The sequence below is a fragment of the Chiroxiphia lanceolata genome, chromosome 5, assembly GCF_009829145.1.
Source record: "Chiroxiphia lanceolata isolate bChiLan1 chromosome 5, bChiLan1.pri, whole genome shotgun sequence".
Taxonomy (NCBI): Eukaryota; Metazoa; Chordata; class Aves; order Passeriformes; family Pipridae; genus Chiroxiphia; species Chiroxiphia lanceolata.
The window spans coordinates 15290225-15304358 of record NC_045641.1 but is presented as its reverse complement, the minus strand read 5'-3'; the positions used below and the strand labels follow the sequence as shown (position 1 = coordinate 15304358).

The window sequence follows — 14134 nt, the reverse complement described above, 5'->3', positions numbered from 1 at the left end:
TGGAAACCTTCATATCGTGGATCCTTCTATCATAATAAGCAAAAATTGTTAACAGAGTAAGTCAGAGGCACTTTTCCCATATTAACTCTGTTGCAAGATCCATTCAAACCCACCCAAGGGCTGAAAAAATATCAAAAGACTGAAATTTCCCAAAGTCAATGTGATTGTGGCAGTTTTTTTATCTTTTTTCTCCACAAACTTTTGTGATTACTGCATAGTGATGAATCAAGAATGCAAAAAAAGAACAGAGAATTGGTCATTGGGACTGATCAAAGATCATTTCAATACCCTTGAAATATTTCATTTGATTTAATGACACTGAGTACTGTTCTCCAGACAGAAACAAAAGCAGCAGCAAGAGAATATGATACATGTGTGCACAGGGCTATAAGCTGCCAAACACTCATTTTGAAAATATTACTCCCCAAGGCTTTCAGAAAAAGTCCCTATTGCTCTACTCAAAAGTATGAGTAAAGTATGCCATGCATCAATATATAACTTTTTAAAGCTTCATATTTTTACAAAAGCGGCTGAGCCAGTCTTTTAAAAAGAGATCCTGAGCATTCTTTAGAAGGTTGTTTAAAAACACAGAAAGTGATTTATTTGATTACAAAAAGCTAGTGCTCTTATAGGAACAATACGTGGTAACGAGTACAGTGAAGTTGGCTCTACTGCAGATTGAAAAATCAGGCAACAAGTTGAAGGGGACGATAGATCTCAAGGGCCTTCACACTTAGAACCAGCATGACTCAGTAGTGTTTACCAGCTTTGTTTTATCTAATGCATATTGGTCAGTCTTTATGTTGGCACAACTCTGCTAATGGCACAGTCCACAGTCCTGGCACACGGGTACTTCACTTAACATGTTACCTTATTGATACCCATTGTGAGGAAGTGATCAAGCAAATATCGAGCTTCTGTCAAAGTACAAGCATTAATCACTGCTGTTACATCCAAGGTCTCTCCTTCTTCCTGTGGGTGCAACAATAAAAACAGTCAGATTGTGAAAAAGTCCCAAGAATTATATTAATGCCAGCAGACTAGAAAGCATCAGTTTTTGACATTTAAATGCTTTGCAATCTTAACTTGCATTACACTATTGACACTAGAACTCAGATATGAAAATTCAATTGTATAAACAGTTTTATTTCAAACTTCACACAAAAGCTTTCACCAATTTTCACTGCCAGGTTCAGTAATTACACAGACAAACCAAAAATAATTTTTAAGTGAGAACATTTTCAAGGCTAACACAGTTGTGTTTCTTGTCCCCATTTTACCATTTTTGCATTAATACTTGGCTTACTTTTGCTTCCTCCATTTGCATAATATTTGCTTGGCAGTCAGAAATGCTGTCATTAATGTAGTCTATATTCGCAGTTACTGATTCCATCTCTTCATTTATGTTTTGGACATTTCTATCTGCTTCACTGCCACCATCTTTGATGAGTTTCTCCCTTTTCTTTGAGAGCTTTTCTCTTCTTTTTGTAAGTTCTTCACGTTGCTATTTTTCCCAAAGACATAATGTAACATAAAAAGGAATTAGTAAGACCTTAGGGTATTTAAGTGCCTTTTTGTTTTGTTTTCTTTATCACATATCATGAATTCTATGGGAAGAAGTTACACAGGTGAATATAGTAATATATTTGCAGATGATCACATTAATTTCTTACTAGGCACAGCAATCCCATGGTTCAAATGCTTACTGGAGTCAAGAGTGTCTTCACTGACTGCAATGGATTCCAAGCCACTTTGCCAATGTCACCACAACAACAATTCATTCACAGCAGACATGCTTGCACTGCTCTCTATTTAATATAGTGGTACAGCCAACAGTGCACAGTAGATTACCCACCGTAAGTAACCTGTTCATATCTGCCTCCATATTGGAAATAGTCATCCTCTGCATAATAATATCAGTCACTCTGCGTTCAAGTAACTGCCACTTCATCCTGGCTGCCTTTGAGGAGTAAACTCTGCTTGTCACTGCTTTCCGCTGATATTTCTTTCTGTGATAAATTCAAGAGAAACATACAGCTAAGTCTAAAGTAGTCCAGTTATAAATTTGAATATGGAAATGATCAGGTCAGAGTATTTTTCACAGACAACTTTAAAATTTCACAGAGAATTTCCTGCAGTTTTTCATTGCACCACAGAGCTACCTCCATCCAGCCCTGAACTGCACTGCACCTTAATATGTTGCACTTGAAAAACAGGTATCATACACTACAGCATCTTTTATGACACACTATTGAATTCAAATGCCACCTAGGAGTTATTCCCTACTTAAAAAGAAGATCTGCTTTAAACCATAGTGGAAGAGCACAAATAAACCTAATACATTAAACTGCATTTCCAACAAGTTTTTTTTGTACTTAAGAATGCTGCTGGCATTGGACCACCAAGGGTATTTTTCTTGAGGAGTAGATTAAAAAACCTCAAAATTTCAAAATATAGTTTATGAGACTTGTCCTTTAATGCCATTTTATATTATTCTACATTGTCTTAAACCCAGAAAAGTAACATTGGTTTTGATAAAGGTAAAGTGCCCATTTTATGAGCACTACATGACAACAGTCTGACAAATAACAACTGCTGCAACATGTATCATCTAAACATTATCTGCCAGAAAATCCATGCAATTTTCAGTTCTCCTAAGAGAGTACTAAAGAGTTTGAATCCTTACCCTGTTCCATTTGTTGCAGTTACAGATAATGCTTGAACCCTAGCAACAGGAATCCTCATCTTCTGCTGTGCTGCTGTTCTGGAGCCATCGTGCTCGGCTGCTAAGCTGGAACTTGCTTCCTGCATAGAATGCTCGGGCAGACTCAGCTTTCGACTTACTTTCCCTGCCACTTTATCAGACAGAGGCCTTACTTGCCGACGAAGGGCCGTGACCTGAAACAGAGTGCAAAGGCATGATTAACTCTTTCCAGAACTGTGTTCTAAGTTACAGCAATACAATATCATTCTGTTTTCAAAGATTAATTGCTGTTTTACCACAATACCTCTTCAGTTTTGCGACGTAAGATCACCTCTTGATTTCTTTTCTGAGCTTCCAGAAGCTTGAGTTGATGCTGTGAAAAAATACAAGCAGCACATGATATTTTTCCATTATCTGCCACAAGGATTGTATTGTATTAAAAACAGACATTTACACACTAATGCAAATCTACTAAATTGTTGTGACATGAAGCGGTCAAGTCACAATTGCTTCTTGCTCTTTCTAGGGAGAATGAAAGTTAGTGCTTCACTGTATCAGTTCTCTATTAGAAGAATACTTACATGCAAGCAAGGTGGCAGAAAGAATTTTGTGAAGACTCACTAATAAAATAACATTGATATACATATTCAATAAGCACAACAGAAAATAGAAGGCTTATCACCTGAAGCTAGAAACTGAGTTATCATAGAAGTCAGAGTAAATTTTGTGCATTTTGGCTGGTGAAAATATACAGGTATATGCCTGCCTCAGTGTGTGTACACAGGGCGTGTGCCTGCAAACAGATGCACATCATAATGACAGATGCTTATTCGAAACTAAAGTTCTTTATCTGTCAAATCACCTCTCGTTTGCGTTGCTCCTTCTTAAGCTGTGCAATCTCTCTATTTCTTCTAGATTCAGTCATTCTTGCTTTTTCCTGCTCTTCTTTCATTTGTTTCATCAAGCGAACCTGTAAAGAGGTCATCACTTAGAAAAGCTGTTCACACGAAGTGCTGCTTCCTGCCGCCACTCATACAGAGTTTCTTCTTCAAATTGTCATTTTCCGGTATATTACATGCTTTTAGCAATTTACCTCCTCCATCTAATGTGCCTTTTTCACTCAGTGCTGAATGACAGCTAATAAGCTGTGCAAGCTTCTGCATTTTTGATACTGTAATTTCTGTTCATTAAACCTAAAAGCTACCCCTCTCCTCCAGGAATAGCACAGTCCTCATAACTTTTCTATTTTCAGACTTTCGAGCAGCTAACAGTTATCTGGGAGATGGGTACACAGGAGATTTCAACCCAATTTTCAGTAAACACTCATTGTACACTTCAATTAACCAATATATACCTTTGTTTTCTTCATCTCTGTCACCTCCTGCTGCAGTTTCTTGAGTTGCTTTTCATATTGAGACTGATTTTTAAGCAATCGTGCATGTTCCTTTTGTGCTGTTTGAAGCCTCTGCAGTTCTTTATTCATGGCTTGGAGTTTCTTTTCATATTCTGACTTGATTTTTTTTGCCTTTTCTTCTGAATAGGTCTCTACAGAACCTAGAACAAAATGGAATTCTTAATCTGCTTTTGTTCAGGATATCTTCACTTTGCCAGCCACAGCAGATGACTGCTTCCTCTGCTTTAGCATTATCTGCAATACCTTAAAAAAAGCCCTAATTTGCCTCTAATTCCTTTCTCCTGCATTGCATTGAACTTTCCACCTTGTATGCATTCTGGGATAAGAGATCAAGTATTAACACTTTCCTCTGATTTCTTTGCATTAGACAACAAATCTGAGCACCTGAAGACACAAATACACATCCTTGTTCACATGTGTGTACAAGAGTATAACTACAGTCCTAAACGCCATCAAGCCAAGTATTCCTTTTCTGATACTGATCAAAAGGGAAAGTTGAAGGAGTAAGGGAACAGCAAAAGCTTATAAAGTATATAACTATAAAGCACATATAGTATATTTTTAAAAAACAAAAACAAAATACTTTCCTCAGTACTCTACCAAAAAGTTCAGGTTTTTTGTGTCTTAGGACTCCTGAGTCACAGATGGTTTTTCATCTCAATACTATTATATATTCAAAAAGTTTGGGCAGTAGAACATCTCTGAAAGATCACTCTTCCTTGTTTTTATTTTTATGCATATAAAAAGAGAGTGGGGAGTAGAAAGCAGGAAAACACCTTTCATTCAGGAACTATCTCAAGGATGACATTAAAATGAGACCTCCTAGAAAACTAAAAATACTTATTCAACCAAATCAAATACCCGTCAGTAGCAGTATATTTCTAAAAATTTTTTCTCTAATTTTGGTAGAAACTAGAATAAAGAATGATACACTGGTATTATGGATATAAACCTATTTCTATTTTCTGCAATTTCTCATCACATTTGAAAAAGAAAACGAAGGAAGTAGCAAACAGTTCAACTTGAATAGCTTACACAAGATCAATGATTTTGTACTTCTTACCAAGGTTTTGAAGAACCTGATCTCTTTCAAGCTGAGTGTCTCGAATTTTATGTTGTAGCATCATTAGTTTCTCTTCATACTGTTTTTTCAGTGTCTGCAATCTTCGCTGGCTGTTTTCTAGCTCATCTATCAGTTTCTGCTTAATGGCTATTTCACAGGTGATATTTGCCAAGTCAGCTTGATAATTTTCTGAAATAAAAAGAGTTCTGTTAAGGTAACAGCAAGAATCACATGAATATAGATACTCCTTGCAATCTCAGTCATTTGCTGCCATGTAAACTGCGCATAGAAGAATTCTACACAAATTACAATGCAGCAAGCAAAACTCTTATTTGCAATTCTTGTTAAAGTCTCTTTCTTATACACTCTCAATCCTAGAACTGAGAAACAGATAGGGAAAGATATCTCACATTGGATCACAGTAATTATGTTGTAATTACTCACATTTAAATCAGAATACCAGCAACCTGTCCTTCCCCATACAAAAAGTTGCAAGATTTCAGCCATACATGAGGGCTGGTGAATAACTGTCATTCATAAACCCAGCAGGTTATAAAAGGAAAAACTGACTTCTGGCAGACTCCAAAGGGAGACTTTCCCTTCTCTAGATCTTAGAAAGATACAGCCAGGATTCTAAGAAGACAGGAACCATCTCAGTCATAGAAGTGGAATGGTGAAGGGAATGAGAAAAGCAGGAGGAAAAAGCAAGGAAAAAGGACTAACCAATATGACAAATTCATAAAAGTTGAATTAATTTCTTTAGCCAATTAGGTCCCTTTTTGTCTTAACATTATGTGCTCTAGAATAAAGATATCAGTTAAGGATCATTCTTTTTCAGGTTCCCGATAATGGTTTGTGTGACAAGAAGAAACCAACATTGGTTTGCCCACTTGCCCTGATTCACATGAGAGAATTGCTGATGATTCTGTTTCTGACTCTTGCTACACAAAAATGAGGAAGGCTGATGGACTTTTAGCCTTTCAAATAAAATTCTGCCATTTCCAAAGTAGCTGGTAGGAGCTATCCCCTTGGTGATTAGTCCAGAGTCATAAAAATAATCCAGTACTTAAACCTTACACTTTGGATATTTTAACCAAGGAAGAAATATGTTATCAAACACCTGATGGTCTCTGGTCAGTTTTAAAGCCAGTAACAGGGACACTTCATCAGCTATCTATTACATGTTTTATCACATAACCAAAAAAATTACTCACTGGACATAAAATTCACAGAGAATTATGGGCAGTTGGTTGACAACAGGCTATCTTGCCTACTAAAACCTGAGGTATGACAGATATTATTTGTAAAATTCTACAGAATATTGCACTGACATCACCTTTTTCATCAGAGTCAGTATCTGATTCATCTGAACTTTCAACAACTTCCATGTCATCTTCATCCTCATCATCTTCCTCTTCTTCATCCTCGTGATCACTTACTTCCTGAATTTCCTCCTAAAAAACATACAAAGATGTTGAAGCACACCCAAGCTTTTCCATCTCCCAATCCCTTGTGACTATCACTGTGAAGCCGCAGTATTCACCTGACCCATTCCGAATTTCCTTTCTATAATCTTGTAAATCTTTAAACAGACAATAAACAAATAAACCAAACACTTCTAAATACTTACTGCCTCCAATTCATTATTCTCTCTCTCCGAAGTGCCTTTTTCATCTCTCTTCTCCTGCTCATTATCTGTGTTATCCTCTTTAACACTAGTAGAAGAGGCAGACAGAAAATATTCACAGACTGAAATGACATGTGCTTCCCATCCCCCAACCAATGTTTTAATTCCAAATAAAGATGAAAACAAAAGTGTAGTTAGAAAAAGTTACAGGTGTTGGGCATGGGTAAAATACAACTTCCAAACTTCTGCAGATAATAAAATAATGCCTAATTACTCTTAATCTTGGCTTGCAAAGTAATAGCAATGATTTGCACATTGTTCAGCATACTACACAACTGGGACAATTGTAATACCCATCTCCACATACTACAGTAGCACTCATTTTGCATGGAAGTTGCAGTGTACCCAGAGTAGTTTTTACAAAACAAAGAAAGAACATTGTGTGCAAGTACAACATACATTACAGGTATTAGGACACTCTCAAGCTATAACAGAGCCTACTGTGCTTAGAATAGTCTGAAAATGTATACATAAACCTTAAATAATATCCTAATTTATCATACTAAAACTAACTACTCTTTTGATCAAAGTTATCTACTTGGACATCAAGGGAATGCTCAAAATAGGCATCGATGCAACAAAAAGGGTTTACAGCGGGGTTTTTTTTTTTGTTTCATTTTAAAGGTTTGGTGTATTAGCCATTACGGCAAGTTTTAACATTTTTAAGTGCACATATAAGACATCACATGCAAATACAAAACAAAAAAACCAATGTCACTTTGCAAATTATCACAGACCAGGTGTCAGTCACTCTAGAGATACTTGTGCACAACCCAAATCTCCAATGGATGGGAAATCATGACAGAATAAGGCTAGATGCATAGGGGGTAATAATGAAAAAATGTGGTTAGGATTGCATAATGTGGAATCCACCTCAACTAACTTCAGTTGCATAAAATTTTGGCAAGTCACGTGCTGTCACTGATCAGGCACCGTAACTAGAAATGCACATCTTCCTCCACTGACACCAAAAGGAGCTCAGACTCGAGATCTAACTCTTGGACAAATCCAATACTCAGTGCACTGAGAAGAAATATTCAGTAGATTTGAGATACTACAATTTGTCAAGTGACACCTTTAAAACCACCCTTAAAACAATTCAAATTTCAAAAGTGCCAGTTGAGTAACACAGTTCTTTTGTGTACATAGGATTTTTTTGTTATAATACTTTTTAACCTGTTCGGTGTTAACTGGTTCCTTCAGCCCCACTTATTACAGTGATGAGCTGCACAAGGCAGAAAATTTTTGCTTGGACCCCAGAAAGCTGGGGATGCTGGAATTAAAAAGCCTAACAAGATCTGTACACAAAAAAAATGCCAAACAGGGAACACTGAGCCAGATAATCTCATTTCCATAGATTCTCATCTCCCTCAGCAAAGAACATGTTATGTTTTATGTTGGTTTTTAAGACTAAGTAATGATGGATCTTAGCTGCAATCCTCATGCAGATTGAGGCAAATTCACAGTTTCCCTTCCACCTGCAGATAGCACAGAGCTCATCACTGCAGAGAATGTGTTCTGCCTAAGAAAGGGAAGAGACAAAAGGAAGGAGAGCCAGAAGCTCTCCCAGGCAGAACTGTACTGCTTAATATGTGTGATACTAATCTGTGGATTCACATTGTCTGCATAAATTTTGGATCAAAGAAGACAGCAGAAAAATAAAAACTCCCTTACTTTCACTTCTAAACACAGTATATTTCTCTTTTTAGAGTCCTCCGTTTTACTGCTTTCTATGATTTACTACTTTATCTACTGGTTTGGCTCAAACCGAATGAAAGGAATGATCGAGGCTTCAGTCACGTGCTTTCAGAAACAAAAGAAGCAGACAACTGAGTTGTGAAGGTCCAAGACATTCTTGATCTCACATGCCAAAATTATTATTATTGTCATATACTGCCTGCTAGACATTTCATACTGTATGCACTACTGCACCTTCCTCTTGCCTTTTATTCCATACAGGTCGTGCAAGAAAAGAAATTTACTTAATTCTACAGGAATTCCCAAAAGCACCACCTCCCCACAAAAGCTTGCTCAATGCTGCAATCCCAGAGTCAACCTCAATTCCACAACAGAGGTTTCTTCCAGTCAGAACATTTGTTGAAAGTCAAAACACAAGAAAGAATTTTGAAAACCCAAATTAACTACTCCTGAAGTACCTATGAATCCACCCAACTCCTTTTCATGTATGACAACCAGTTAATTGAAATGACAGGTAATTAAAAACCTGGGAAATATTCCAACCTTCTTTCTTCTTGACTGCTTTCCTCAAGTTTCTGTAGCCTTCAAAAGCACGAGGTACAGTATTGGAAGGCCAAGCCAATGAAGGACAAACCAGACAGTGAAAAGCAAAAGTGATAAGAAGGTAAAAAAATGATATATATGAGCTTGTGGAGTTTAAAATGAAATTTTAAAAGATACCATCAAGAGACAACAAGTAGTAAAAAGGCAATATATCTTGCACAGTTGGAAAGTAAACAGAAAACAAAGAAGAAGCATTTGTAGATTAACTAATCTGCCACTGTCAACAATTGTAAATTCAAGTTACACTAAGGAAGAAGTTTTAGACAATATATTTCACTTTGAGAATTATTTCCAATCATGAATTTTAAAGATCTCCCAATTCTAGAAAAAGCTTTCTCCTCTTTTGCCACTTAAAACTGGCAGTTAAAATACTGAGAATTGGAAATACTGCCATTGACCTGAAGTTATAAATCCCCAGGAATATATAAGGAAAAAAAAATACACACTGATTTTATATATGTTGATAACATATTGTAAATAAAGTAGAAATAAGAAAAATTTTGTATTAATATTCTAAATAATATATTCTGAATATAACTCATAAAAAAATCTTCAAACTGCATTCATGTTTTTTTGCTTGGGGTTTTGTTGTTTGTTTTTAAATACAAAGTAGAAAACTGCAGTTTGTTTTTCTGGGATTCAAAAAATACATGCCAATCATTGCTTGTTATTTTTTAATAAATTAACAAAAAACATGCACCAGAAGCAATGAGATGGACAAAATGTTAGTATTTCTCCCTGTACTTATTTCTCTTGAACGAATGTGGATGCATCAGTAAAGAAATGTCTGAATGACTTATGTAAGCACAGAGCTGGCTTAAAATTCATCAACTACTGAAATTCCTCATGTTCCCATTACGAGAAAGTTTTGAGCAAGAGCTTTTGCTTCCTTTCCACCTTATAATGCCTCATCTTCCTTCAGTATCAGCTTGGAGTTAACACTCTGAACCCCATGTAATTTTATCACTCATTTAGTTTAATAAAGGTTGGGGAAGTCAAAAGACAACAGTCAAAGATGGCTGACTAACAACTGAAAGGAATGTGGAAGGTTTGCTCTGGGTCTTCTGGTGAGTAAGTCACAGTGTGGGACACTCCAGTCAAGCATGTCAATTTTTCAGTAGCCAAAACATTACTGCCATGTAAACTGTTTCTGTTAAACTTTATGACAGATGCTTATTAAAGGCTACAGATATAGAGCAGTACAAGCCTGCTGCTCATTCAGAAACTGGTTCTTAGATCTTCAGTCTACCTTACAACAATTTAGATAAGTTGCATGTATTTAAAATTATGCACCTTTTATTGTACTGATCCATAACCAGGAAACAAAAGATCAAGAAAGGCAGCAGATGGGGCAGAACTAGTAGCTAGGCTTACCAATCCCATTTTAATAGAAAAATGCTAGTTAGACAACTGCCAAAGAACAGCAACCCTAAAAAGAAATAGTACAGTAAAAGCAACTAAATGCCTGTAGAAGACAGAAGTAGAGCAAAGAATCCCTACCAAACTTCAGGGTAAATTGTGTCTGTGCAATACATTAACAAACTCAATGCCGATTCCTGAAATTTCAATGGAATAAAAATTCACAGTTATAAAACCTGAACACAGACACTGTATTTCACTAATTAGATAGAGGCACTCAGCAAGTAACAAGTGTGACAACATATAATGCCTCAAATTCTAATATTTCTTAGCATCTAAGGAATTTTTCTCTCAACATATGCACCTCAGAAATTTATAATTATTTATTACAAAGCAGTCTGCAGATAGGCCAGTATACAGATTCAAACCTCACCAGCACTTTGAAGATTATGATCCTATTCTACAAAACACAAGACCCACTTTAAGACAGAGGCTGGACCATCAAGAGATCTCTTCCAACTTAAATTTTTCTATGGTTCTCTAATTCTATACTGCTAGGACAGAAAATTGATAGCAAAAATAGTTTATGGTAAGTAGTCAATACTTCTGGATCAGACTACTTGGCTATCCCATCACAAGATGATTGTCCTGGTATGAGCAAGTATGACTAGATGCAGAAATTTCTTTCAGAAAAAAAAAACCAAAAGAAAGACAAAATGAACAACCATTTGTTTTACTTACTACTGTAGGTATAGTATAACTGTCAAAAAAAATTTTTTTTTAAATCATAATCTCCTACAATAAGAGATATTACTCAATGTATCTAGTAACCTTTATACAGACACAGTCCTGTCTTCTGTCTAATATTCAGGCCCCAACCTAAAACCTGAGGTTCTATCTAAGCATGTAGTTAAATGCATGCTTGATTTTAAAATGTGTTAAAACATACAAAATCAAAACTCTTTGTTCCTGCATTTATAGTTACAGGTCATACTGAAGTGCTTGGCCTATGAGAGGCCAGAACGTTCTGTTGATTTTATTTAATACTTCCATCTTGCCCTCAAGTTCCTACAAACATGAGACAAAATCCATCAAAATCCCAAAAAAGTATAAGAGCTTCCTGAAAAATAATATGCAAATGAAGAATCGAATTGTTATTAAAATGAGTGTTCTCTACAAGTATCAGACATTTGTGTGGTGAATGGATTTATAGATATAGAACCTACTTTATACTTGGACTGTATTTCCAGCTTATACTGTTTTAGTTTTACTCTGAACTTGTAGAAGTCTGAAGGACCATTATAAGAAAGAGTAATAGATTAGAAGCATGGGGAAAATTCAGATAAAAGGGTGAAATTTTTAATGAAATCAAAGTCTCTGAGTACACAAACAAAACCTTGTATTAACTGCTGTCTGAACAGGCATTTATGTCATTGTCTATGAGGATTTTAGTAGATGAGAAGTTGGACAGCAAAACAGAGCAAAGCATGATGTTGCAGAGAATTAGGAAACCTCAAATTAAAAACATTCATAGAAGCAGAAGATAAAGCAAAAGAAGCCATTCCAAGAATCACCAAAGAATTCCCAGCTATTCAGAATATCTTTTCTTCAGAAAGCGGTTTCAATTTTGACAGAGTTGAAAAAAAGTTTATAATTTTTTTTAAAACTTCTGTTGAATTTCAAATGCATTTAAAAAAATTGTAAAATATCAAAATTTATGGAGAGCACCTGTGCTTTTACCATTGTGCATAATTATATATAAAAATTCATTATAACAGAGACATTCATTCTACAAATACTGCATATTTCACTGAAAGAAAAGATGCAAAAGAAAAACATCTATAACTTCAATGTGTAAAAGGGTTTGAAGGAACAGCAGTTTAGAGTCCAAACCCAGACAATAACAATAAATTAATATTTAAGTCTCAATCGTTAAAAAATACACCTCTTTACTAATAAAGAGAAAAGAAATAGCATTGTAATTTGTACACCACCTCTTTTTCTTTTTCCTTTCTTTTTTTTTCAGCTTTTCTAGATCTTTCTTGGCTATATCTAGAATTTCCATTGTCTCTTTCTCTGAAGAAAGCATAGAAGCAGAAAATGCTGATGGTCCACCAAAATATGCGGCTCTTGATGAAGCTCTTGACAAGTTGCGTCGAAGATTTTCATTCACTGCTTCACTTTCTAATAATTTTGCTCTTAATAAAAAAAAAAAAAATTTAGACAATGAATTACAAGTATTGTCTATACCTGAAATGTACCCTTTTTAGCATCTGTACCTTCAACACATTTCCTTCGGAATACATGAAAATACAAACGTCTGTATGAACATACACACATATATGTACACATACATATCTGTATATGCTATATGTATATACATGTTACATGAATGCCACACAAAAGCTCTAGCACTAAGTGGGTATAGGCCAGATAATTTTTTTTTGCGTGATACGTGTCCAAGAAATAGATAAATAAAAATATCTAAAATATTTAGAGGGGTTTTTTAAATTTAAAATGAAAGCAGGGGCCTTTTTTAACATTAAATTACACATAATTTCTCAGTACTATCATTTATACACAAGGTTATAAAGTTATTAAATAATTGTTCCAAGTTTTGCTGTCCTTTGTGCAACAATATCAAGTCATCATCATTATTTAGGCAACATCTTAGTCTCATTTCTATTGTCTGTTTCATCTTTAACATTTTACATTTTTGTAGCCAAGAACAAGATGGTCTTAGAAGCTGAAGGACCACTTTACTAAAGTAATCCCCACAGAGCAAAACAGGTGAAGCATTTACTTGCTAGCACTTCAAGTGTTTTGGGTTTATTTTTAATAAAAGTTATTCAAATATTTAGGCAAATACCTGAGATCTTCAATTTCCTTGATATAATTATGAATCATGTTGCTAATTTCTTCATTTCCTTCTCCTTTGAAGGACAGAGAGAAACAGGTAATGAGGAGAAGAGAAAGATTAAGGAAGGATGGTAACAATATAAATATCTGAATACAGCCACTAGGCACAAGGTACCAGCAAAGATAAACAGTCACATGGGTTACACATTAAGATCTTATCTGATTTGTATAATATCTTTCCTGCTTAAACTGAATTAAGTCTTTGGTTCCTCTGTCATATGATCATCATGTGATTACCCATTAACCTTTTCTATTTCATTTGTTTGCCACATTAGCACATTTTAACAATGTATAAATCAAAAGTAACCTGACAAACCATGCACAAAAAGAACAATTGGTTGATTATTCTATGAGGTGACAAGCAAGCCAACATTCACCCATCTTTGTTTAGGTCCTCATCCAAAGCAAAATATGTAAGTTCATATGGGGTTAAGCATATAAATAATTCCTATCCAAAGGTATTATGTCATATCTCATGTTGCTCGTAGTTCTAAATGAATGGTCAAATCAGGGTACCAAACTACTAACAGAAATCTCCAGAAACAGAAGAAATAATCACATGAGGGCCTATTCCTGCCAAAGCAGGACCTACATTACTGATACAAAGGCATCACTTCATTCCAAGGGATCCATGAAGCAAGTGCATATACTGGATTAAAGTTCATGAACTTATGAAGCAGTTTACAC

The 14134-nt window shown here is 35.4% G+C and overlaps 1 protein-coding gene across 12 annotated transcripts in view; it reads right to left on the bottom strand.

The window, feature by feature from the left end:
- KIF21A (kinesin family member 21A) overlaps positions 1-14134 on the bottom strand; it is an 87867-nt gene that overhangs the window by 26011 nt on the left and 47722 nt on the right. For 7 of the 12 annotated variants that reach the window (XM_032688378.1, XM_032688381.1, XM_032688387.1 and 4 more), the window contains exons 10-22: positions 13398-13461; positions 12523-12726; positions 9110-9148; positions 6812-6896; positions 6518-6635; positions 5182-5370; positions 4059-4258; positions 3567-3674; positions 3009-3077; positions 2687-2898; positions 1856-2009; positions 1307-1504; positions 871-972 (exon numbers count right to left, since the gene is read on the bottom strand). In XM_032688378.1, the coding sequence (XP_032544269.1) occupies positions 871-972; positions 1307-1504; positions 1856-2009; positions 2687-2898; positions 3009-3077; positions 3567-3674; positions 4059-4258; positions 5182-5370; positions 6518-6635; positions 6812-6896; positions 9110-9148; positions 12523-12726; positions 13398-13461 (1742 nt within the window). The remainder of the gene's footprint in view (positions 1-870; positions 973-1306; positions 1505-1855; positions 2010-2686; positions 2899-3008; positions 3078-3566; positions 3675-4058; positions 4259-5181; positions 5371-6517; positions 6636-6811; positions 6897-9109; positions 9149-12522; positions 12727-13397; positions 13462-14134) is intronic. The other 5 variants (XM_032688380.1, XM_032688390.1, XM_032688382.1 and 2 more) reach the window with 1 other exon arrangement.